Here is a 27,421-nt window from a genome sequence, read left to right as displayed (position 1 = left end):
GTCCAATTTTCAAACTTAGTACATCTTTTTATCAATTTTTCCCACATGCCAACTTTCATCCATTTCTATTCAATATTTGGAGAGCTATTCTGCCCCTAGATAGACATTCTTGACTTTTTTTTTTGTAATTTATACTGGGTTGGAAAGAATAAAATAATATAGGAAAAGAAATCTGAAGATCAAGAAAGAAAAATAAAGGAAGAAGATAAAGATAACAGTTTGAAAATACTTTATCAAACTGCTCAGATGTGACTGAACAGGTGGGAAAGTCTGAAGTTAGAGCAAATGAGAGGAAGCCCTTACTGAGGTAAGCTAGGGAATGTATAGGTGAAACAGCTGAGTTTGGGGGCGGGGAAGAAAAAGTCTGCATCCTGTCTCTCCCCACCCCTCCAAAAAACAATATCAAATCTGGGAGGGATACAGAAAGTTAACCCTCTATGCCATTATGAACTCCCTACTTTTTGCTCCCCCCCCCCAACTAAAACAAGCAAATTAGGCCTGCAGCTGTGGCTCAACTTCTCTCCCCCCATATCCTTCCCCCCTCACCAATCTGATTTGTTCCCTCTTTCTCATGCTGCAGTCCATCTGAATCACTCAGCTTGTCCTGAAGCCGTCTGTCCACATCTTCTTCTGTGTCCAAGATATTGAGATCTTCATCGTCATGACGATCTCCTTCATCCTCATCATCCTCACTGCTGCTGCTGATGTCATTAAAGATTTCTCGCAACTCATCATGTTCAACTATTGTAGAAGAAAATAAATGTTGCATCTGTACCAGCTTATGCTTGCTTTGTGTATTCTTTCATCATCATGCAGATTAAAGCTATACCCTTGATGCCCCACCAAATAAACATTAGCATATGACAGTGGTTCCCAAACTTTCTCGGGTCATGGTGCCCCTAGACTCTCAGATCTCCTCCCCCCACCCCTTAACGGTATTAAGTTTTCTCTCTGCTGATGGGGCTACCCAAGCCCCATCAGCTGAAGAGATCCACTGCCTGAGGCCCGAGCTCAAGCAGCCACTGACGCCAACATTTCCACTCATGTCCTCTTTCTTTCCCCTCCCATCCATCCAGCCTCTGTCCCCTTCTTTCCTCTCCCTTCCATCCAGCCTAAGCCCTTCCCTGTTTCTCCCCCCAGTTCAACGTCTGCCTCTTCTGTTCCTTCCCCACCACCATACAGTCACACACATGAACCCCTACTGCTGCTGCTTTTTTAGACCAGCAACGAGGCAAAGCAAGCTACAGCCACCACAAGGCAGGACTCCGGGACATCGACAAAAGAATTTCAGCTAAATTAAGCTCCTCAATCTTGAGCAATTAAAAAAAAAAAGGGGAAGCATTCAAATTGTGGTCGAGGCTGCAGCCTAACCACGCAGCCACTCATGAAAAATAAAGGAAACAAAAACATAAAAAAGCTGAAAAACTAGAGAAAAAGATACGATGAAGGGAAAGGGAGAAATAAATAAAAAGGGGTGATAATTATTCACAGGGGAAGGCACTCGCAATAGCAAAAAAAGTTTTGAAGAGGAGAAGACTACGCAAACGCGTCCTCTCAGCTCCATGGAAAAAAAAGACTGAGGGGCTAGTGCTTGCACATCAGGCAGGAAAGCAACAGCGCAGGTGCGATGGGATGCTGCTACAATTTTCTCCAGTGCTAACGAATCAGTGTCCGCACAGAGGCTCCGTTGGAATAACGTGGCCTGCTTGTCCTCAGAGAATCAACACTTCTTCTTGTGTTCTTCTCAGCACTGTTTGCTACAATTTCCCTCACTTCAAATTGTAAAGCTGTCCACTACGAGGAAAAGAGCTTTTAGCTATGTATGTAGGACCTTTACTATGGAATACCTTATCATCCAATGTTAGTGGCATGACTAGCTACCTTGGTTTTCGCAAGCTGTTGAAAACTTGGGTTTTCAAAACCTCTTTTAGGTTATGCAATCTGTTGTTATTCTAATATTGTATTCAACTTTATTTCATGTTATTGGTATGGCCAGCTACCTTGGCTTTTGCAAGGTGCTGCAAATTCGATACTGAAATTTGTTTTTTTGTTGGGTTATGGAATCTGTTGTTAATTTTAATATTGTATTCAATTTGTTTTTTATTCTATGATGTTATCATTTGGATTATTTTATTGTATACCGCTTTAACATGACTGTATTAAGTGTACATAAGTACATAAGTAGTGCCATACTGGGAAAGACCAAAGGTCCATCTAGCCCAGCATCCTGTCACCGACAGTGGCCAATCCAGGTCAAGGGCACCTGGCACGCTCCCCAAACGTAAAAACATTCCAGACAAGTTATACCTAAAAATGCGGAATTTTTCCAAGTCCATTTAATAGCGGTCTATGGACTTGTCCTTTAGGAATCTATCTAACCCCTTTTTAAACTCCGTCAAGCTAACCGCCCGTACCACGTTCTCCGGCAACGAATTCCAGAGTCTAATTACACGTTGGGTGAAGAAAAATTTTCTCCGATTCGTTTTAAATTTACCACACTGTAGCTTCAACTCATGCCCTCTAGTCCTAGTATTTTTGGATAGCGTGACCAGTCGCTTCACATCCACCCGATCCATTCCACTCATTATTTTATACACTTCTATCATATCTCCCCTCAGCCGTCTCTTCTCCAAGCTAAAAAGCCCTAGCCTTCTCAGCCTCTCTTCATAGGAAAGTCGTCCCATCCCCACTATCATTTTCGTCGCCCTTCGCTGTACCTTTTCCAATTCTACTATATCTTTTTTGAGATACGGAGACCAGTACTGAACACAATACTCCAGGTGCGGTCGCACCATGGAGCGATACAACAGCATTATAACATCCGCACACCTGGACTCTATACCCTTCCTAATAACACCCAACATTCTATTCGCTTTCCTAGCCGCAGCAGCACACTGAGCAGAAGGTTTCAGCGTATCATCGACGACGACACCCAGATCCCTTTCTTGATCTGTAACTCCTAACGCGGAACCTTGCAAGACGTAGCTATAATTCGGGTTCCTCTTACCCACATGCATCACTTTGCACTTGTCAACATTGAACTTCATCTGCCACTTGCACGCCCAATCTCCCAGTCTCGCAAGGTCCTCCTGTAATCGTTCACATTCCTCCTGCGACTTGACGACCCTGAATAATTTTGTGTCATCGGCGAATTTAATTACCTCACTAGTTATTCCCATCTCCAGGTCATTTATAAATACATTAAAAAGCAACGGACCCAGCACAGACCCCTGCGGGACCCCACTAACTACCCTCCTCCACTGAGAATACTGGCCACGCAATCCTACTCTCTGCTTCCTATCTTTCAACCAGTTCTTAATCCATAATAATACCCTACCTCCGATTCCATGACTCTGCAATTTCTTCAGGAGTCTTTCGTGCGGCACTTTGTCAAACGCCTTCTGAAAATCCAGATATACAATATCAACCGGCTCCCCATTGTCCACATGTTTGCTTACCCCCTCAAAAAAATGCATTAGATTGGTGAGGCAAGACTTCCCTTCACTAAATCCGTGCTGACTTTGTCTCATCAGTCCATGTTTTTGTATATGCTCTGCAATTTTATTCTTAATAATAGCCTCCACCATCTTGCCCGGCACCGACGTCAGACTCACCGGTCTATAATTTCCCGGATCTCCTCTGGAACCCTTCTTAAAAATCGGAGTAACATTGGCTACCCTCCAGTCTTCCGGTACTACACTCGATTTTAGGGACAGATTGCATATTTCTAACAGTAGCTCCGCAAGTTCATTTTTTAGTTCTATTAATACTCTGGGATGAATACCATCAGGTCCCGGTGATTTACTACTCTTCAGCTTGCTGAACTGACCCATTACATCCTCCAAGGTTACAGAGAATTCGTTTAGTTTCTCCGACTCCCCCGCTTCAAATATTCTTTCCGGCACCGGTGTCCCCCCGGTATATCAAATCAATAAATCCAATCCAATGAGTGGCACAGTACCATGTGGGGTTCACGTTCTTTTTCTCTCCTTATAGACAGAGATCTGAAGACTCGCTAAAATGAATGAGCATATGCCCAACAATCCTTGATCTTCTGGTTCACCTCATAACAAATAAATCAGAGATTGAAAACCATAGCTGCTAGTGTCCTCTACAGAGAACAGTGGCGTACCAAGGGGGGAGGGCGGCGGTCCGCCCCGGGTGCACGCCGCTGGAGGGGTGCCGCGCGCCGGTCAACGTCGTTGGTTTCCATGCTCCCTCTGCCCCGAACAGGAAGTAACCTGTTCCGGAGCAGAGGGAGCATGGAAACCAACGACGCTGACCGGCACGCGGCACCCCCCCAGCGGCGTGCACCCGGGGGGGGGGCATCGGCGATCCGCCCCGGGTGTCAGCGCCCCTCGGAACGCCACTGACAGAGAAAGACGAAACTTCCATCTCCTTCTGCTAAACATGGAGGCAGAGAACACAGTGGAGGAGTGGCCTAGTGGTTAGGGTGGCAGACTTTGGTCCTGGGGAACTGAGGAACTGAGTTTGATTCCCACTTCAGGCACAGGCAGCTCCTTGTGACTCTGGGCAAGTCACTTAACCCTCCATTGCCCCATGTAAGCCGCATTGAGCCTGCCATGAGTGGGAAAGCGCGGGGTACAAATGTAACAAAAAAAAAAAATAATAATGTTGATTATGTTTTTAGCATATAAATCAAAGCAATGTACATACTTTTCCATGACATTTTCAGTGTAGTATAAACACACATTAGTAAAATATATTACATATTGCTAGCACGTTTCTTTTATGTTTATTGAAATTTTCTATGCTGCCCTTTCTGAACCACTGCTACAGTACAAAAGGGGTCAACAACCCATACATTGCATGCCACTTTTTTCCAGACTTAATAATTGCAACGAACAATCACGTACCACCACATAGTTCCTGTCTCTGACACCCCTGCCCCCCCGGCATTAAAATTAATACCTTGGCTTGCAGGGATGCCCAAGTCCCGCCAGCTAAAGATGTTCTCTGCCTGAACCCTCCATGCAGTCTGAGCAGTAGAGATAGCAGTGGCATGCTTCTAGCTGCTGATGCTGGCACTCCCTGCACATGCGCAGTTCATGAACTGAGCATGCCCAAAGATCCTGCATCAGTGGCAGGGAAATTGGCAATGTGCTTCCAGCTGCTCAGACAGCACAGGGGGTTCAGGCAGAGAACACCTTCAGCAAGTGGGCTTGGCCATGGCTGTAAGCAACATCAACCATGCATGACATACAAAATATCTTGGCATGCCATAGGTTGCCAAACCCTGCAGTACAAGTAGACAAATCTCGGTATGATCATAAAATGTATCAACAATTCATAACAGTAAAAATGTACACACATAGTAACAGACCTGACAACAAAGAATTAACCTAGTAATATATTTAATGTTGAATTTCCTGCTATAGGCAGCAATATTTTTTTTAAATCAAGCTTTTAAAAGATTAATTTTTAAATACATATTTCCAATATTCTCCAAAAACAGAATATAACCTAATCTGCATCTGCCAAAAGAGAATCATATAGCATGACCAATACTCAAAAATATTGGATCCCGAGTCCCAGAGTCATCTTTCCCTTCCTAACACATGTAACAGGGACTCCTGCGCCAAGTATAAAGCCCACATGGAACGACAGTTCTCCAAATTATTTTGCAGGTATATGGGGCTTTAACTATTTATCACCTTAAGGGTCAGAATCTTGTTTTGGGCTCTCAACACTATCAGATATCAATGGAAACAGTTACGCATAGGCACGATACCATCTCCATACCAGCACCCTGTCAAAAGAAACCAGACAAAAAAGTTCCAGACAAAATAGACTCCTGACAAAATGGCCTGATGAAACATTTACTGAGAAAGTCCACAGCTTGTCACTTGAAAGTCCTGGCACCTGCCTACGGCTTGACTTCACTATCCACACTTGGCATCTAGTGAGAATCATATATCTGCTTGACAAGATAATCCAGCTTAAGGAGGTTTCCCTGACCTGTTTTGTGTAGAGTCTATTTTGTCTTGGCATTTTTTTGTCACGGTCTGTTTTGGTTTTATTCTGTTTTGTTGGGTTTTTTTTGTCATGGTCTATTATGTCGGGGTGCCCTCTATACCATTAGTAACATGTACTGCTTTATACGGAAGACCAACATATTAACTATTACAGTTCTCTTGAGGTAGTAATGTTTCTCACAGGTAACATGCTTTATGTTAAGAGGATTGATCAGGCAAACGAGTGATGTTCCTTTCTGGTGTTATCAGATGACAGCTCCTCAGAGCTCAGAAATAAGTTCTGAGAATGCACAGTCCTTCCAGCATGTAGAAGTCATCTTAGTCTCTCAAACAGTTCCATAGCTCAAGAACAAGGAAAGGAATGTGTGCCTAACCAATCCCATCATCTACAAAAACACTTTACAGGTGAGAAACCCAGCTTTTTCTGTCAAGCAGCAGAACCAAGTTGAGCACATGACTCCCAAGCTCACGATCACTTGGTGTTCTAGGTAAATGGTCTGTTGTCCACCAGCAGCCCGTTCACATATGCTGATGTTGCAGAGACAATCTGAACAGTACAGATCAACCAAACACACTATTCCTGACTGAAGATTAGTCAAAGCAGCAGTGAAAAGTGAAGCTATAAAGAGAGGACCACACAGCTGCTTTACATATTCTATGCAGAAAACAAAGTCAACTGGCAAAAATATGTTTTTGTTGGCCAACAGGCCTTTATTTAAACAAAGGCAAACTGAAAAAAAAATATAGGCCCTGAGGGAGGAGATAGGATTCTATACCTTAGACAGCTTCCTCGTAAGGACCAACTGAATGTCACATTGGGAATCTCTCTCCAAATAGGACCTTTACGGCCTCGAAGCTTACAATATAGCCAAGACAACCAAGAAGAAAAACAAATGAGAAAATATTTTTTTCACTCAATGCATAGTTAAATGCTCTGGAACTCATTTCCAGAGGACATGGTAAAAGCAGTTAGCATAGCTGGGTTTAAAAAAAAAGGTCTGGAAAACTTCTTGGAGAAAAAATATCTATAAACCATTAATGCAAACCCAGGGACAGTGACTGCTTACCCTTGTGGGTTGGTAGCATGGAATCTTGCTGCTCTTTGGGATTATACCAAATAATCGTGACCTGGATTGGCTTTAATGATTAGTTAATTTCTAATCATTAGAAAACCAATTCACTTCTTATCCTCAGTCCTTGTCTTTTAACCAAAGATCTATACCCATTGAGAATTAAAAAAAATAAAAAAAAAAAGGCTGAAGTGTGGAAACTGGGGGAAAAAAACACTCTGAAATGATGTAAGATTTAGCAGTGACAAGCTGGGTAACTTCAAACAGAACAAAATATCCATTAGTTTTCAGTCACAAAAATGTACCTGATGAACTGCGACCTTGCTTGTGTCCAGATATTCCAGGAGAGGAGGCATCAAGGCTGGTGAGAGAGCCATGGTTCTCAGCTTCCTTTGTCTCGTCTTCAGCAATGATTTCCCATCCTGAGAGCAGGTGCAGAAGAGTAAAGGAAAAAAAAAAAAAAAAAAAGAAGGGCAAGCGAAGAGGCCTTTCCGTCTGTGGAATCCTACAAGAGCATTTCCAACTATGTCTAGGCTACAGAGGTAGGAGACGTGTGCGTATTGATGGGGATAAAACTCCAGTAAAGGGTGGTTCACATTCAAATTTATCCTATGTTAAAAGCTTAACTGTGACCAGTGTATTTAGAACACATTCAGCTATTCTCACTTCTCACTAAGCTAGAACACCATAATCTTGATTCAAATTTTCCTGCTGACTAGTGTTGCCTCTTCTTTACCAACACAGCTGTCCCATCGTCCGAACCCACTCCTCAAACCCTCCCACATCCATTTCCCCCTTCATGTTACCGGGTTTTACTTTAAGGATACGGACACTGACAGCTTCTGCATCGGTACTCAGCAGCCTTTTAACCTCCTTCTCTACATCTGGAGACTCAATGTACTGGGCCAGAGGTTGGAAAAGAAACAAAGGCATGGCTTCAAATTGGAGCTCTCAATAACTGTACTTCATATTCATATGGAAGGTACTTGTGCATATATTAGATGCATTGTAATAGACACAAAAAGAGGCTGAAGTAGCACAAATTTGAAACCTGTCCCTTAGAGAGATCAACTTTGCAGGCCACTGTTTGAAGTAGGAAACTGAGCTAGATGTATTCACGGTCTGACTCAGTATAGTTATTTTTATATGCTCTTATGAAATGCCTTGCAATCTACAGCCTGAACGCTCAGCTATGTCTGATCGAAACAAAGTAAAAACGTACTCTTCAATTTAGATAACTTTTTTTTAAGCTGATACAATTATGAATGCACATGAAGTGGACAGACAGCAGTTATGCTTAAACCCCTTACAACTGGTGCTATTGTTCAGAAGCTTCAAATTTTTGCTAATTCAGTTCCCGTTTGTGTCTATATTCATATGGAACACTACTCTCCTTTTATGACAATACCAGGCACATTCTAACCCATTAGTACATAAACAACATTTCAGTTACTTTGTTGGTTTATCAACAGCATGAGACAGTATGGACAAAACGCAAATCAAGCTCCATCATAATGTATCTTGTTAGTGTGTACTCCATACCACAAATGCAGCAACTGATAAATGAAAAGCTGCTGCTTCCCATGATTCTACAACTGAGAAATGGGGAGGGGGTCCTTAACCTAAAAGTGGGTCAAGGATGGCACTCCAGATTAAAAAAAAAAAAAGAAAAGACACCATCAGAGCCATCAATCCAGAAACAACAGTACAAGATATTTAAATCAAAAGTATACAAACTCACTTAAATTAAGATTAGCAAATCACCAGGACTATTACAAACTTAAATATAAAGTTACAGACTTGTTATCAACAATCTGTAATCCATAATTAAAATCAGCCATTGTGTTTGAAGGGATGGGCTGGGAGAAAAGCTGGAAATACTATTTGAGGGTTGTTAAACTTTATACTGGTGAGAAACCTGGGTTTGGAATCTAATCTCAGGCTGCCCCTGAATCACTGAACTGGTACTTTCCATAACAAAAGAGGGAGGGAGGCGACCACTACCCCAAATGGTATGGACTTCTATTGGGTAATGGTCCATAAACTCACATTTGCAGCTCATTAGGGATTTTCTTGTATTGCAGTAACAATCCTTGGTCAAAGACCCCAAACTGCAGTCACCACTGAACTTAATTATTCATGTTTCTGGGATAGTGGGTGAGGCACCATCTCATCCACACAGGACCTGGGAACACTGCCTCCGTAGTACCCTCATCTCTGTCTGACCTGGGGAATTTAACCAGGTCTGCCACACAGCATAGCATAGCACTAAACTGCTATTAAATCATTGGGATGGTCTTTTTTGAAATATTTCTTAATTCCTTATCTGTAGGTTTCCACATCTATGGTGGATGCAGGGATGCAATTTACCTTTTTTTTGGCTGTCTTCCTGAAGCGCCTCTTTCTGACATTCTTCAGCGGAAGTGTAACTGAAATGGACAATTAGGGTAAAATATGGAGGAGAACATAGTAAATGGGGTAGTCAAGTTAGCAAGCATGTGCTGATGAACTTTATGAAGCTCAGAAGTAAATATCAATTACACTGGGAAATTTAGCTAAAGCTAGGACACTGTATGTGATTGCCAATACATTTACAACCTATCTGCCAGCGGTACAGGGGAACATGTAACATCTCCTTCAGTTTCCATTTCTTCTTGTTTATACAGTATGTGAAGCTGGGGATTCTTAAAATTACTAGAGAAAACATGCCGTCTGCTGCTGGTGATATCAACAAAATTCCCTGGAAGTCTGGACCCCCAGATCCCCCGCACCTTGGCAAATGACCCTAGTGGTCTAGTGATCCCCTCCCTTCCCCTCCTGAGTACCTTAAAAAAGTTTGGCAGGAGCAACACCTCCACCCTCCTGCCTCGGGTCCTGCCACTTTCAAAATGGCGGTGCCCAGCCCTGCCCAGGAAATTATGGAATGTGCCGAGTGGGGCTAAATACCATATAAGGCTCCTTATATGTGTACAGCCCTGCCCAGTGCATCCCAGAATGCACCAGGCAGGGGCTGGGCGCTGCCATTTTGAAAGCGGTGGGGCCTGAGGCAGGAGGTGTTGCTCCTGTCATACTGCCCAACTGTTTCAAAGTACCAAGCAGAGGAAGGGAGGGCAGGGAAGGGGTCACTAGACCACCAGGGACACTTGCCAGGTGCGGTCCAATGGATTGTTTCAGGGGGAGGGAGGTCTGAGGTCTATTGGACCATCAGGGAATTTTGTCAGGAAGCGGTCCACTGGACTACCATGGTTTTTTGTGCAAGGTGTCATATGCATTTGACAGCTTCGAGTCGCAAACAGAAACCAATGTACAAAGGGGGATCTATGCATCTCATTTGCCTGAGATCCCATTTGTGCACTGGTAGCCATTTGCGACTCAGTTGCCTTTGTGCATTGGGCCCTAGGTACCAGCTACACTCCGGATACAAGCACTGAACATCTGAGTAATTTTTATAGCTGCAGCAGCTGTTAAAAAAACAAACAAACAAAAAAAACCCAGACTGCTAAGGGTGAATACTGGCCTCTAAGTTTGTACCTGAGGCAATGAGGGTTAAATGACTTTCAATACTCAAATAGAAAACTCACACCTACTATTAAACGCACAACAGTAAATGGTGAACATACACAAAGTGAAAAACACTAGGAGAAAAAAGCCTCTAAGAACCGCAAGTCCTGCTTCAATTGCTATGGACAAATGAGCAGCAACATTATCATCACAGGCATAAAAAAAACCCTCCAGTGCATAAACTCTTTTCTTTTTTATTTTACTTAAAGTGCTTAAAAAAAAAACCAAGCTTAACAGTACTTAGCTTTCTTCTTCTAAAAAAAAAGCCCTTCCGCTTTCAGCTACCACTTCTTTCCGACTATGGCCAGCGTTTTGACATCTGCATCAGGGACATGTGGAATACACATAGCGTGCTCTTTAGCTCAGTCCATACTATTTAGCTTGGCATATGGAAACCCCTGTGTATTCTTTATTGGAGTGGTGGCCCATCTTAGGATCTCTTCTAGAGTTTTAATATCCTTTTGAGAATGGCTACCCCAAATTTAACTTAATATTCCAAATATAGCCTGACACGTGCCTTATACAGTAGGAGGAGGATGATACATTCATTCTTTCTTTCTAGCCCCACTGAGAACATGCCACAGTACAGCGCTGCATATGCCTTGTAGCGCTATAGAAATGATAAGTAGTAGTAGCTTTTGCTGCCACTTAGCTTTGTACACTTGTTCCCAATTCCAACATTTTTTCCTTGTCTGCATCAGCAAGACATTGCCCTATGCACCTACTTATTGTTCCCCAAATGCACTTATTTACATTAAATCTCATCTGCTGGTTGTGTATTCATTTATATAAAACAATAAAGGCTGGTCACCTCCTCCCTGTATATGTAACATTTTGTTACATGCAGGAGGTCGTGTCACTTTACAGTCTGCAAATGAAAACCCCTGAACTCACTGCCATGGTTCCAGATGAATTTTTTCTCTCGGTCTTTATCCTTTTTCTTGCTACTCTTTGGGTCAGTGGTTCCACTCGGCTCCTCTACAGGTGGGTAGAGATCCCCATCCACGGTGCAAACCAGCATCTAACTCCAAAACACAAGGGAGCACATCATTTTGGAAAGGGAAAGGAGGTGGAAACACAATGATTCTGATCCGTATCACCCAATCTTCTCAAACACGATGGAGACAAGCCACTCAAACAAGTGACAGAGGGTGGCATAGAGATCTCCGTCCAAAGAGCATGTTGTTGTCTTATCCTCATCCAGCAGCAACCACCACCTTTTCTCATCCCCACTTCTGACATTGTCCTTACACCAACATACAATTCACTACTGGGATGTTTCTAAAACAATAGGACCATTAACTATTATATTTATTTATTTATTTATTATTTGTTACATTTGTATCCCACATTTTCCCACCTATTTGCAGGCTCAATGTGGCCTACAGTACCGTATCGGTGTTCACCAATTCCGGTATGAAGAAATACAAGGTGATATTGTGGTAGAATAAGGTTCATGTGTGACAGACACATTAGGGGATCTTAGAGAGGAAGAGTTAAGTTATGTCCATTACAAGCTTTGGTTTCGTTGTGTTGCAGGTATTCAGGCTTTTATGTTGGGTCAGTGGGGTATGCCTTTTTGACAGGTTTGTTTTTAGTGGATGAAAAAATGTTTGAGACCAAAGTTGGAATATATTATTATACGTTTATACGTAACAAAACAAGCCCTTTAAGCAATGCTGTAATAATGAATCAATACATTGCAACTGCATGAATACGTTTCCTGACCTATGGATGATGTTGCCCTTCCAGCTTCATAAGGGAAGGTATATGGGGAGAACAGAACTACAATTTGGCCAGAAGAGCCAATGGTGGCTAAAGGAAAGTAGAGGGAGCAGGGCATACCTGACAAATATCTGCAGTCTTGTAGAAAGTTTTCTTATCAATGGTTTTCAAGCATTCAATAATGCAGGGCAAATCAACCAGTTTTGCAGCTAAAGGGACACGGTCCACACGGACAATCCCATGACGCCCATCCGCTGTACAAAAGCACAGGAAATTCATTAATATCCTAGGACATACAGCAAAGACAACTTTAAGGAATTATACTTTGAATTTCTTCAATTAGGAGACTAATTGCTATAATGAACTGGCATAAGGATACCCAGGCACTGAGCGTTCTAGAAAACCCATTATATTTGCAACACTTTTTCTAAAACACTTGAAGCTTTTTCTACATCATGGTCATTTTCTAGGTACTACTTTCTTGCCTGGAGGACCGATGCACGAGGGAGAAACTTATAGCCTTCTTACACCTAGCAGGACTGGCAACAAATTGCATACAATTTAGAAAGCCCTATTTCCCATATAAAAGCAAGTAAAGAAAAACTGTCATCTCCCTCTTCTTGTATAGATCACCAGGACTAAATTGTTCATCATGCCTTCTTAAAAAAATAAAATTGAAAAAAAAAGTTACCAGACTGATGCAATGTAAATGTAGGCCAACAAAAATGTCAGAAGCTGGTGGCACCTTATAGACTAATCAATTTACCAAGGCATAAGCTTTTGAGGACAAGAGTCTATTTTGTCAAACACAAGAAGTGTAGTTCAGGAGGTGGGTAAATATAAAGACTGGCGGGGAGGAGGAGGATACAGAGTACACAGAAGGCATTGAGAAGTGCAGGGCAGGGTGTGGAAAGGAAGTGATAATAGCAAAATAATAAGCTAATTGATTAACTGTGGTGGAAGAGAGAAATGAGAAACAGGATTATCTGAGAATAGTTCATTCATTTTGCATTGAGCCATGTCCCTAGTCAGGCTGGGGATGATGGTGTTTTTGATGAGTTCCAAATGGTTTTTATCTGCCATCATGCCTCTGTCCCTTTCAAGCTTCTTTGTAGGAATATGGTTCATGCCTCAATAAATTGGTTAGTTGATAAGGTGTCATCAGCATCAAACTAACACAGCTTCCCCTCTGAAAGTAGACCAGCAGTAAGTCTACATAGGTCACCTTTCTCCATGGACAAGCAGCCACACACTGATGCCCCAATGGAGTTCCCGGAGAGGAGTGTAGGGACAGAGAAGAGTGAAGACTTACAGAGGAGCTGAGAACTCCATACATCGGGTAAATCTTTATTATCTGTACCCTTTTCCTCCACTGCTAATTCCAGGTTCTGTTCCTTTTATCTTGCTGCACCATACGCCTGTAATAGACTTTCATGAATCAGTACATCAAGCTCCAGCTCTGGCCGTTTTCAAATCTAGGCTAAAAGTCCACCTTTTTGAGGCAGCTTTTAACTATTCACTTGTTCAGTACTGATGTCGGTTTTATCATTACCAACTTAAGTAATTCCCTTATCCATTATTTGTCCTGTTTGTCTGTCTTGGTTAGATTGTAAGCTCTGTTGAGCAGGGACTGTCTCTTACATCTTCAGTGTACAGTGCTGCATAAGCCTAGTAGCACGATAAGTAGTAGTAGAAACAAATAAAGCATAAAGAAGTATCATTTGTGATCGCCTGTGAAGAAAAGAACAGACAGTACAAAATTGTAGCAGGTAGAAGCAAGACTTCATTAGTGCTGACACGGGGGGTGGGGGGGGGGGGGGGTCAGTTCCTAGGTACTCGAATTGTGCTTTTTAACATACTGATAAATGATCTGGAAAAATTGGAATAAGTGAGGTGATTTTGTAGATGACACAAAACAATTCTAAGTTGTTAAATCGTATGTGGACTGTGAGAAACTGCAGGAGGATCTCAGGAAATTGGAAGACAGGGTATCCAAGTGGCTCATGAAACTTAACTTGGACAAGTGTAAAGTGATACACATTGAGAAGAATAACCCAAATCATAACTACATGATGCAACGATCCACATAGGAGATCTAGGTGTCATAGCAAACAACATGTTGAAATCTGCTCAGTGTTTAATGGCATCCAAAAAACAGGTGGTTAGAAATTATTAGGAAAGGAACAGAAAATAAAACAAAGAATATTATAGTAATGCCTCTGTATCTATCCATCGTGTGACCTCACCTTGAGTACTGTGTGCAATTCTGGTCACCACATCTCAAAAAACAAACAAACAAAAAAAACCAAACAACAACAACAACAACAACAACAAAAAACAGCTGAATTTGAAAAGATACAAAGAAGGGCAACCAAAATGATTAAGGAAATGGAACTCCGCTCATATGAGCAAAGATTTAAGATATCAGGGCTCTTCAGCTTGGAGAAGTGATGGCTATGGGGGGATATGATACAAAATCCTGGAGTAACATACAAAGTAGATGACGGCAGAAAAAGACCTGCACGGTCCATCCAATCTGCCCAACAAGATAAACTCATATGTGCCACTTTGAGTAGAATGGGTAAACATAAATCGATTTTCTATTTTCTGAAAAAGTGAACAGACTAGGTGGCAGTCCATGAAGTTACACAGTAATATCCTTAAAACAAATAGGAGAAAATATTTTTTCACTCAACAAATAGTTAAGTTCTGGAACTCGTTGCCAGAAGATGTGGTAAAGGAATTAATATATCTGGGTTTAAAAACAGATCTGGACAAGTTCCAGGAAGAAAAGTCTATAAACTGCTATTACGATATACATGGGAAAAGTCACTACTTATCCCTAGGATTGGTAACATGGAATCTTGCTACTTTTTGAGAGTTTGCCAGGTACTAGTAACCTGAGTGGCCAACTCCTGGAAGTAGGACACCAGGCTAGATGAATCTTTGGTCTGACCCACTATGGCAATTCTGATATTATGTTATGACTTTTTGCAAGAATTGACAAGCAAAGCAGAGAACTTTGATCCTTATAGCTCCATACTGCATTAGGTGAGTCCCCCCCCCCCCATCCAAGACCATCAGTGAGGAAACCCACGACTCAGTTTTTCCACCACTCTAGTTGCCCAAAGATAAATCAAACTCCACACTTAACTGAAGTGATTCTTGGTCCAAGTTTAACCTATATGCGATATCAGGCCTGCTTGATCCAATAGATCCGTTCTCCTTTTCCCTCATCACCTGCTACTCTGTTTTGGTATCTTTTATGTAAGTGTGGTCTTTTCTGCCAATTTAAAGAATTTCTGGAAAAATAAGGACTATTTCTTTTTTTTAAATTTTAATCTCTTATGGACTTCCGGTGACGTCATGACCGCGAGAGGTTGAAAGGGAAATCTCTCCGGCTCCTATCTTCCCCCTAGAGCCTTAAAAAGCATATAAAGTTGACTACAATTCTCCAAAGATCGCGGAGCAAGGAGTTAAAGGTCTGGCGATTACCTCTTTACATTTCCTGACATCGAAATGGGGGCGAAAACCGCCTCAAAAGACAGACTCCGTGGCAGGGTAGGAGAAGAAAAAATGGCGCCGCCTGCAAGCCCGCCCGGACCGTCGGTCGCATCGGCATGGATAGCCGAAATCACTGCAGAAATGAGGACGGTGATGGAAGACCTACTAGATCGCCGGTTAGCCCCTATAGACGCTAAATTAGAGCGAGTACAGACGCAGCTCATGGAGCTGTCGAAAGACTGTGTAGCATTTCAAACGCGAGTCTCTGAAGTGGAAGACCGCGTCGCGGTGGTCGAAGGGTCGCAAAATCAGATGCAAGATCAGCTGCGGGCACTGGAAAATAAAGTGGAGGATCTGGAAAATAGATCGAGAAGGAACAATGTTCGTCTGGTGGGACTCCCGGAGAGTATCCCGGAACGGGGCCTGGAGACCTTTCTGGCTAATTGGATGTATAAAGAACTACAACTCCCAGAAGCACTGGGGCCACTTCGCATTGAGAGAGCCCATCGACTAGGACAGAAAGGCGCAGGAGCCAGTAGGCCAAGAGTAATCATCTTGAGATTTCTGGACTATGCCCAAAAGCAAGAAATCTTGCAGAGGCTCAGAACGGGGAACCCCCTGGTCTTTGAAGGTGCGACAATTAGATGTTTTCAGGACTATTCCGCTGGTGTAGCAGCAAAACGGCGCCAATTTTCGGAGATATGCTCCAAGCTGTTCCAGAAGAAAATAAGATTTGCGCTGCAGTACCCTGCAAAACTGCGTGTCACCTATAAGGGAACCACTAAGATATATGAAACAGCAACAGCCGCCCAAGAAATTTTAAAGCAGCTGGAAATAGACATGCTTGAGGATGGTTGAAAAAGGAGTGGAGTTGCCAACAGATGAAGACAGTCCAGAACATGGATGGACTATGACATGGAGAGTTGGTATACAAACGGGCGCCCACGGGCGCACGAACTGATTTAAAGAGATATTATGTGTGAGAAGTATGTGGAGAGTTTGGCTACGGGTTATGTTTAAAGGTTAATTTTGTATGGTTTGGAAGGTTAATAGGCTCTGATTAACATAGAAATGTTTAATAGAAGATGTAACAAATAGGTTTCTTTAAGATCCTGTCCGGGGAATAGTTAGATCTGGTGAGAGGCTTCTGGGGGGAGGAAGGAGAGACATAGGAAGTTATGGTCCCAGCAAGTGGGTCCAGATTTAAGGGTTTGGGGAGGGGGGGGGGGGGGGGGGGAGGAATTGGGATAGGGAGGGGGGGGGGGGGGGGGAATGAGAAGGGAAGGGGTAGGATTGGATCTTGGTTCTTGGAAGAGGGGAGTGACCGCGGAGAGGCAGGTCCCTTTGTATATTTGGCAAGATGGGAGACAGATAGGTAGGCTGGAGTTGATGATGGATGGAGTCTGGCTGGGGATACATGCTCAGGATGCTAGCCAACTAGTAGTTGGCAGAGACCGAAATGGGAGGGGGCAGAGGCTGGGATGTCCCCTCTCACAACTATCGCAGTTTTTTGAAATACATGTCATTTTATTCACACTAAAGGTATGGTAAACATTGTAACTTGGAATGTAGGTGGGATAAATTCACCCATAAAACGCTCCAAGATTTTGCAACAATTAAATAGACAGCACATAGACATTGCACTGCTACAAGAGACGCATTTGTCGCAGACAGAACATGCCAAACTCAGTACGTGGTGGGTAGACAAGTGTGTAGCGGCGCATGCGCAGGGGAAAAAAGGTGGAGTGGCCATTCTGGTCCGTAAAGGCGTAGCCCTGGAGATGCGCCCTCTCTTAGTAGATGCCTTGGGAAGATATGTCATAATGGAGGCCACGGTGGGTAAGCAAAAAGTGCTCATTGGTAATATTTATGCTCCTAACAACTACGACAAAAAATTTTTCCAAACGATAATTAACTTCCTCCTTAAGCAACCACACACAGAACTCATAATAGGGGGAGATTTTAATGCAGTCTGGGACCCCTCACTAGATAAATCAGTATCAGGTAATTCCACGACCTATTATAATAATAGAGGCCTACTGAAGATGAGCCAATTATTAGACCTGACAGATGTCTGGAGGGTGCTTCATCCGGGAATGAGGGATTACACACATCTGTCACGGGCTCACTCGACACAATCACGTATTGACTATGTTCTGGTTTCCAGCCAGATGTTTGGGGAAATTACAAAGGCAGAAATAGGGCCCTATATGATATCTGATCATGCATGGGTCCATGTGGAGTGGAAGCCACGAGGCCAGGTTCAAAGAGACAGTAGGTGGCAATTCCCCATAGAGTTCTATACAGATCCCATCCTAAAGGGGCGTCTGCAGGCCAGTTGGGCAGATTACGCGACACAGAATCATGAACATCAGAATGACCCGGTCTTATTCTGGGAAGCCGCAAAAGCCGTGCTTCGGGGGGAAATTATTAGCCATGTACATTTTGTCCGGATCACCAGAGATAGGCAGATATTGCGGCTGAGCAAACAGCTTTGTCATGCGAGGATGCGGTTTGGGGACACACATGCGGCAGATGACAAACAAAAGGTATTGGACTTACAAGCAGCACTGAATGAGCTTTTACATAAGCGAGCACGCAAATCGCACATCTATTATCGATACATGCTTTATAAACATGGTAACAAAGCAGGCAAATTGCTGGCCAAGCTTCTTAAACAAAAAGGGGGAACTAATCATATTCTGGCCCTTCGAGGGACGGGAGGAGGCCTTAAAACTGCAGACAGAGATATCTGTAATATCTTTCAGACCTTCTATAAAAAATCTTTATGCCCCCCCAGAAGAAGAGGGTCTAATAAGCCAGATGTACTTAACTAACCTTAACCTCCCTAGGCTTACCCAACGAGAGCGAGAACAACTTAATCAACCATTTACGGAAGAGGAGGTGAATATGGTCATAACACAGAGCCCTTTGTTAAAGGCCCCAGGACCGGACGGTCTAAGGGCTGAATTCTATAAAATGATGGGAGAGGTCATTGTTCCGGATTTATCCAAATTTTTAAATCAAATGATAGATCAGAAAGCAATGCCGTCTGACCTGAACAGAGCACAAATAATAGTCCTACCTAAACCAGGGAGAGACACATTGGAGCCGGCATCATACCGACCCATATCTCTGTTGAACTATGACACTAAGTTGATGGCAAAAATTTTGGCAAATAGATTGGCTAGAATACTGCCCCGTCTGATACATGAGAGCCAAGTGGGCTTTGTGGGAGGTCGAGCTGTAAGCAAAAACCTGAGGGCGATTTTAGCTTTGCTAGAACATGGGGAACGCAAGGGTTTGGCGTCTTTGTTGATTAGCTTTGATGCCGAAAAGGCCTTTGATAAGGTACATTGGACATTTCTTATTGACACATTGGAATGTTATGGCTTTTCCGGCAGATTTATTGAGGCAATTCAAACCTTATACGCCAACCCAAGCGCCTCGATATGGGTCAATGGGGTAGCGTCGCCGAGTTTTCCTATTCTTAGAGGGACTAGGCAAGGTTGCCCCCTATCTCCCCTCCTTTTTGTATTGGTGTTAGACCCCCTTATTCGAGACATTATGGAAAATCCCTTGATTAAAGGAGTGAGAATGGGCACACAGACATTTAAAATTGCAGCTTTCGCGGACGACCTTTTGGTTCACTTGACCTCCCCGAGAATATCTTTAGAGACGCTGCTGGAGACGTTTCAGGAATACGGAGACTATTCAGGCTTTAAGATCAACTTGGATAAGTCTGAGGCGTTGGCATCCTCAACAGTGGGCAAAGAGGATTGGGGAGACGAGTTTCCTTTACGTTGGGCAAATCGCTCGTTTAAATACCTTGGAATCCGACTTACAATGCAAACAATAGAATTACATCGGTTAAACACAAATGGCCTCTTAGATTACACTAGGGAAAAACTGGACTCTTGGAGGGGTTTACCACTGTCCTTGATGGGTAGGATTCACTTGATACAGATGGTGATTTTTCCACGCTGGCTATATGCCTTACAAACCTTGCCCATACGCCTAACGAAGACAGATCTGAAATGTGTAAATCGTTTGTGCAGCCAGTTCTGTTGGGCCGGCAAGAAAGCAAAGTTACAGCAGGGCTTGCTGGTGGGGGGCTGGAAACAAGGGGGTATAGGGTTCCCAGACCTGTTTCTATATAACCAAGCCTGCCTGTTACGACACGTGAGAGATTGGCTTGACTTAACACAATACTATACGCCTACACACTTCGAACAAGCTTGCCTGGCACCACATGACATGATTGCACTATTCCACCTACCCCGTAAGGAAATACCCCCACATTTGAGGAAAAGTGTACTGCTCCATCCTCTCCGTTTAACATGGCAGTGGTGGGTTGGACAATTAGGGGGACATCCAAATATTTCAGATCAAATTCCGATTGTGGGGAATGCAGCATTTGAAGCGGGGATAGACAACCCAATATTTAAGAGCTGGGGGCAGCGAGGTATTAAAAATCTGGAACATCTGCTATTGGAGAGGGGGGATTTATTGCCATTTGCTGTCTTTAAAAAGAAGATAGGGTCTGATTGGGGAAATCATTTTGCTTATTTACAAATTCAGCACTATGTGCAGGCAATGCCTCAGGAAGCTTTGAGAGGTCGCTTAGGAGACAAGATACAGGAGTTCTTTAGGGATCTAGCGACGGAAAGACATGCGATATCTGATTTATATGGGGCCCTGACCCGTAAGAGGCCGCTGCAACAGTATGAGAAAATCAAAATCAAATGGGAACAGGACCTTGAGACTTCACTGGCATCTTGGGATATAGTGGCCTCATTGAAAGGGATTAGACAATTAGTTACAGACGAAAGACTGAGAGAATGTGGATATAGAGTTATATTACGGGGATACATGACCAAAGTACAGCTGGCCCGCATGCAGAGGTCAGAGAGTGATACCTGTTCTAAATGTGCTGAGAGACCAGGCACGTTTTACCATGCTCTTTGGAAATGTCCTAAGATACGGACATTCTGGCAACGTGTCCGTGGTTTTTTGATACGATTAGGTGTTAAAGTCCAGGGTACTGAGAGGCAATTTTTGATAGACCAGCCCAGGGCTTTTGCCCCCAATAGAGCGCCGGCGATTCTTCTAGGTAGGAAGCTGTGCTTGGTGGCTCGTAAATGCATTATGCAATATTGGACTTCCCCTGAGGCACCCGCCTATTGGCACTGGAGGAACCAGGTCCACCTCCTGGCCTCTTGGGAAGCTCGAGAGTCCAAAACCTCAGTTAAACGTAGACAGCGCTTCCTTCAAATTTGGTCTCCTTACTTACAGATGTTAAGCCCACGTGGGAGAAGTCTGCTCGTTAACTCCAGCTAGCTACCACAGGATCTGTAGGATCTGTTGGAGTATATTGCGGTTACTCCCGTTACAGATGTGCCTACCTGGGAATGGGTGGTGAGGGTGGGGGGTGGGGGGGGGAGGGAGGGGAGAATTGGGGTACATTAAGTTCAAAGTATATAGACCTAGGAGTGCAGTTCCATGGCCCAGGTTGGGGGATAGACAATGTTCCCTCTGTTCTGGAAAGCGATGTAAACTTGATCTGATCTAAATCTCAGTATTATAGTCCGATGTACCAAGGTTGCTAACAGGCACCTAATTTTGTATGACAGCTTTCTTATGCATTGCATCAAGCTATTACATCGGTCGCTTGAGCGTAGCAGTAAAGATCAGCAGCAGGAAATGCTCATTTAGTGGGCCTTCCTAGACGCCGGAGGCATAGGTATGGGGCCATCAGAGAGAGGGCCCTTTGCATTTGCACTGTACTGTTTTGCTTTGCATTGAAGAGTTTGCTGCAGATTTTTATGTACTGCAAAATGTTTTCTTCCATGTTTACTTTGTAAATTAATAAACAGATTTAAATATAAAATTTTAATCTCTTATATATCGTCTGCAAGTCTGAAAGCTATTGAAGCTATATTCAGGTACAGTAGATATTTTTGTGTCCCTGGAGGGCTCACAATCTAATTTTGTATCTGAGTTAATGGAGGGTTAAAGACTTGCTTAAGATCACAAGGAGCAGCAATGGGACTTGAACTGGATGCCTCTGGTTCTCAGTCCACTGCTCTAGCCATTAGGCTAGTCCCTTCTAATACTTTTCTTTGCAGATGGACTGGTGCTTTCCAAGCTTGGGTACCTTATGCCAAGTACACTGTAATCCCCCAGAACAAAGTTGTCCTTTGGTTGTCTCAACACTGGCCCCACCCACTGGCTGTTTGTATCTCTGTGTCTGCTCTAGTTTATGGTGCTAGTCCGTTACCCACTTTGACCCTCTGTGGCTCTCACAGCAACAATATACAGCTGTATTCCTATCTAAGTAGGATCCCTACTCCTTTTTTAGTCTATCTCCATTATCGTCTGCTTCAATGACCTAAAATGTTAAAAACCTTCCTTTTCAAAAAATTCATACTAATGGAAAACTAATTAATAATGTTATTCCTGCTAGTCATAATGTTATCAAACTACGCTCCTTACAATCCATTGTTCAAGTCTCATTTGAAACGTGTTCTTGATATAACATTTAGTGAATGATACATACCTGTAGCAGGTGTTCTCCGAGGACAGCAGGCTGATTGTTCTCACGACTGGGTGACGTCCGCGGCAGCCCCCACCAACCGGAAAAAGCTTCGCGGGACGGTCGGCATCGCAGGGCACGCCCACCGCGCATGCGCGGCCGTCTTCCCGCCCGTGCGCGACCACTCCCGCCAGTTGAATGACTAGCAAAAAGATGAAACACACAACTCCAAAGGGGAGGAGGGAGGGTAGGTGAGAACAATCAGCCTGCTGTCCTCGGAGAACACCTGCTACAGGTATGTATCATTCACTTTCTCCGAGGACAAGCAGGCTGCTTGTTCTCACGACTGGGGTATCCCTAGCTCTCAGGCTCACTCAAAACAAGAACCCAGGTCAATTGAACCTCGCAACGGCGAGGGTACAACAGGAAATTGACCTACGAAGAACAACTAACTGAGAGTGCAGCCTGACCAGAATAAATTCGGGTCCTGGAGGGTGGAGTTGGATTTACACCCCAAACAGATTCTGCAGCACCGACTGCCCGAACCGACTGTCGCGTCGGGTATCCAGCTGGAGGCAGTAATGTGATGTGAATGTGTGGACAGATGACCACGTCGCAGCCTTGCAAATCTCTTCAATAGTGGCTGACTTCAAGTGGGCCACTGACGCTGCCATGGCTCTAACACTATGAGCCGTGACATGACCCTCAAGAGCCAGCCCAGCCTGGGCGTAAGTGAAGGAAATGCAATCTGCTAGCCAATTGGAGATGGTGCGTTTCCCGACAGCGACCCCTAGCCTGTTAGGGTCGAAAGAAACAAACAATTGGGCGGACTGTCTGTGGGGCTGTGTCCGCTCCAAGTAGAAGGCCAATGCTCTCTTGCAGTCCAATGTGTGCAACTGACGTTCAGCAGGGCGGGTATGCGGCCTGGGGAAGAATGTTGGCAAGACAATTGACTGGTTAAGATGGAACTCCGACACCACCTTCGGCAGGAACTTTGGGTGGGTGCGGAGCACTACTCTGTTGTGATGAAATTTGGTATATGGAGCATGAGCTACCAAGGCTTGAAGCTCACTGACCCTACGAGCTGAGGTAACTGCCACCAAGAAAATGACCTTCCAGGTCAAGTACTTCAGATGGCAGGTATTCAGTGGCTCAAAAGGAGGTTTCATCAGCTGGGCGAGGACGACGTTGAGATCCCATGACACTGTAGGAGGCTTGATCGGGGGCTTTGACAAAAGCAAGCCTCTCATGAATCGAACGACTAAAGGCTCTCCAGAGATGGCTTTACCTTCCACACGATAATGGTAAGCACTAATCGCACTAAGGTGATTCCTTACTGAGTTGGTCTTGAGGCCAGACTCCGATAAGTGCAGAAGGTATTCAAGCAGGTTTTGTGCAGGGCAAGAACGAGGTTCTAGGGCCTTGCTCTCACACCAAACGACAAACCTCCTCCACTTGAAAAAGTAACTCTTTTTAGTGGAATCCTTCCTAGAGGCAAGCAAGACACGGGAGACACCCTCAGACAGACCCAACGCAGTGAAGTCTACGCCCTCAACATCCAGGCCGTGAGAGCCAGAGACTGAAGGTTGGGGTGCAGCAACGCTCCGTAGTTCTGCGAGATGAGGGTCGGAAAACACTCCAATCTCCACGGTTCTTCGGAGGACAACTCCAGAAGAAGAGGAAACCAGATCTGACGGGGCCAAAAGGGCGCAATCAGAATCATGGTGCCGCGGTCTTGCTTGAGCTTCAGTAAGGTCTTCCCCACCAAAGGTATGGGAGGATAAGCATACAGGAGGCCGGTCCCCCAATGAAGGAGAAAGGCATCTGACGCTAGCCTGCCGTGTGCCTGAAGTCTGGAACAGAACAGAGGCAGCTTGTGGTTGGTCCGAGAGGCGAAAAGATCCACCGAGGGGGTGCCCCACTCCCGGAAGATCTTGCGTACCACTCTGGAATGGAGCGACCACTCGTGCGGTTGCATGACTCTGCTCAGTCTGTCGGCCAGACTGTTGTTTACGCCTGCCAGGTACGTGGCTTGGAGAAGCATGCCGAACTGGCACGCCCAACGCCACATCCCGACGGCTTCCTGACACAGGGGTCGAGATCCGGTGCCCCCCTGCTTGTTGACGTAATACATTGCAACCTGATTGTCTGTCCGAATTTGGATAATTTGGTAGGACAGCCGATCTCTGAAAGCCTTCAGTGCGTTCCAGATCACTCGGAGCTCCAGGAGGTTGATCTGCAGATCCTTTTCCTGGAGGGACCACAGACCCTGGGTGTGAAGCCCATCGACATGAGCTCCCCACCCCAGGCGAGATGCATCAGTCGTCAGCACTTTCGTGGGCTGCGGAATTTGGAATGGACGTCCCAGGGTCAAATTGGTCCGGATGGTCCACCAGAGCAGTGAAGTGCGGCAGCTGGTGGAGAGGCGGATGACATCTTCTAGATTCCCGGTGGCCTGAAACCACTGGGAAGCTAGGGTCCATTGAGCAGATCTCATGTGAAGACGAGCCATGGGAGTCACATGGACTGTGGAGGCCATATGACCCAGAAGTCTCAACATCTGCCGAGCTGTGACCTGCTGAGACGCTCTGGTCTGCGAAGCCAGGGACAGGAGGTTGTTGGCCCTCGCTTCGGGAAGGAAGGCCTGAGCCGTCTGGGTATTCAGCAGAGCTCCTATGAATTCCAGAGACTGAGTTGGCTGGAGATGGGACTTTGGGTAATTTATCACAAACCCCAGCAGCTCCAGAAGTTGAGTAGTGCACTGCATGGACCGGAGGGCTCCTGCCTCCGAGGTGTTCTTGACCAGCCAATCGTCAAGATATGGGAACACGTGCACTCCCAGCTTGCGAAGGTATGCCGCTACCACCACGAGGCACTTTGTAAACACCCGTGGGGCAGAGGCGAGCCCAAAGGGCAGCACACAATACTGAAAGTGCCGTGCTCCCAGGCGGAATCTGAGATACTGTCTGTGAGCTGGCAGTATCGGGATGTGAGTGTATGCATCCTTCAAATCCAGGGAACATAGCCAATCGTTTTTCTGAATCATTGGCAGAAGGGTGCCCAAGGAAAGCATCCTGAACTTTTCTTTGACCAGGAATTTGTTCAGGCCTCTCAGGTCTAGGATGGGACGCATCCCCCCTGTTTTCTTTTCCACAAGGAAGTACCTGGAATAGAATCCCTGCCCTTCCTGCCCGGGTGGTACGGGCTCGACCGCATTGGCGCTGAGAAGGGCGGAGAGTTCCTCTGCAAGTACCTGCTTGTGATGGGAGCTGAAAGATTGAGCTCCCGGAGGACAATTTGGTGGCAGGGAGGCCAAATTCAGGGCGTATCCGCACCGCACTATTTGGAGAACCCACTGGTCGGAGGTTATGAGAGGCCACCTTTGGTGAAAAAATGTTAACCTCCCCCCGACCGGCAGATCGTCCGGTACGGACACTTTGAGGGCGGCTATGTTCCCGTGGATCCAGTCAAAAGCCCGTCCCCGGCTTTTGCTGTGGAGGCGCAGGGGGCTGCTTAGGCGCACGCTGTTGACGAGAACGAGCGCGCTGGGGCTGTCCCTGTGCCTGACGAGGCCTTCGGGCCGGCTGGTTGTACCTACGCTTTGCAAAAGAATAGGGTGCCGCCTGCCGGGCCCGGGAAAAACGTCCACCTGCTGAGGTGGATGCTGAAGGCGCCCGGTGGGAGAGCTTGTCGAGGGCGGTTTCCCGCTGATGCAGTTGGTCCACCATCTGCTCGACCTTCTCACCAAAAATGTTATCCCCCCGGCAAGGGACGTCGGCCAGTCTCTGCTGGGTGCGGTTGTCCAGGTCAGAGGCACGCAGCCATGAGAGCCTGCGCATCACTATACCTTGGGCCGCAGCACGAGATGCCACGTCACAGGTGTCATAGATACCCCTGGACAGGAACTTTCTGCACGCCTTCAGCTGCCTGACCACCTCCTGATAAGGCCTGGACTGCTCCGGCGGGAGCTTATCGACCAGGTCCGCCAGTTGTTGCACATAGGTCCGCATGTGGATGCTCATATAGAGCAGGTATGACTGGATGCGGGTCACGAGCATGGAGGATTGGTAGGCCTTCCTCCCAAACGAGTCCAGAGTGCGAGACTCCCGCCCCGGGGGCGCCGAGGCGGTATCCCTCGAACTCCGTGCCCTCTTGAGAGCAGAATCCACGACCGCAGAGTCATGGGGCAGTTGGGGTCGCATTAACTCTGGGTCGGAGTGGATCCTGTACTGGGACTCTGCTTTCTTGGGAATGGTGGGGTTAGTTAACGGTCGCACCCAGTTCCGAAGCAGTGTCTCCTTGAGGACATTGTGCAGCGGCACCGTGGAGGACTCTCTAGGTGGTGATGGATAGTCGAGGACCTCGAGCATCTCGGCCCTCCCACAGAGACCACGGGAAAGGGAATGCTAATAGACATATCCCGCACAAAGGAGGCAAAGGAGAGACTCTCAGGAGGTGAGAGCTTCCTCTCCGGTGAAGGCGTGGGGTCCGAGGGAAGGCCCGTAGACTCCTCTGAGGAGAAATATCTAGGGTCCTCCTCTTCCCCCCACGAGGCCTCATCCTCGGTATCGGACATAAGCTCATGTAGCTGAGTCCTGAACCGGGCCCGGCTCGACGTCGAGGCACCGAGGTCTCGGTGTCGTCGAGCGGTGGACTCCCGCGTCGGCGGGGACGGAGCTCCCTCCATCGACGGGGACTCCACCTGCGTGGCGGTCGAGACCGGCGCCGCAAGCGGCGGCGGTGTCGACAGCCCCGGCGCCGGGCTAGAGCTCGCCAGCGCCACAGACATCGGCGCCGAGGGCGCAAGCACCCCCGGCGCCGGCACAGCCTGGCGCATCAGCCCTTCCAGGATCCCCGGAAAGATGGCTCTGAGGCACTCGTCCAGGCCCGCTGCCGGGAAAGGCGGTGGGGCCGGTAGGGGTGTCGGTGCCAGAAGCTGATGGGGGCCAGGAGACGGCACCGAGGTGCCGGAACCCTGACGCGTCGGTACCTCCACAACCGACGGGGACCTCTCCTCTCGACGATGACGC

The 27,421-nt window shown here is 45.8% G+C and overlaps 1 protein-coding gene across 3 annotated transcripts in view; it reads right to left on the bottom strand.

Annotated features, from left to right (window-relative positions):
• The window catches only part of TAF7L (TATA-box binding protein associated factor 7 like), a 51,417-nt gene that overhangs the window by 6,624 nt on the left and 17,372 nt on the right, over positions 1–27,421 (bottom strand). For 2 of the 3 annotated variants that reach the window (XM_030210285.1, XM_030210287.1), the window contains 6 exons: positions 12,473–12,606; positions 11,522–11,648; positions 9,437–9,495; positions 7,894–7,972; positions 7,372–7,488; positions 547–741 (listed from right to left, as the gene is read on the bottom strand). In XM_030210285.1, the coding sequence (XP_030066145.1) occupies positions 547–741; positions 7,372–7,488; positions 7,894–7,972; positions 9,437–9,495; positions 11,522–11,648; positions 12,473–12,606 (711 nt within the window). The remainder of the gene's footprint in view (positions 1–546; positions 742–7,371; positions 7,489–7,893; positions 7,973–9,436; positions 9,496–11,521; positions 11,649–12,472; positions 12,607–27,421) is intronic. The other variant, XM_030210286.1, reaches the window with a different exon arrangement.

The sequence above is a fragment of the Microcaecilia unicolor genome, chromosome 7 (genome assembly GCF_901765095.1).
Source record: "Microcaecilia unicolor chromosome 7, aMicUni1.1, whole genome shotgun sequence".
Taxonomy (NCBI): Eukaryota; Metazoa; Chordata; class Amphibia; order Gymnophiona; family Siphonopidae; genus Microcaecilia; species Microcaecilia unicolor.
The sequence above is the reverse complement of the archived record's forward strand: the minus strand, read 5'-3'. Positions and strand labels throughout refer to the sequence as shown.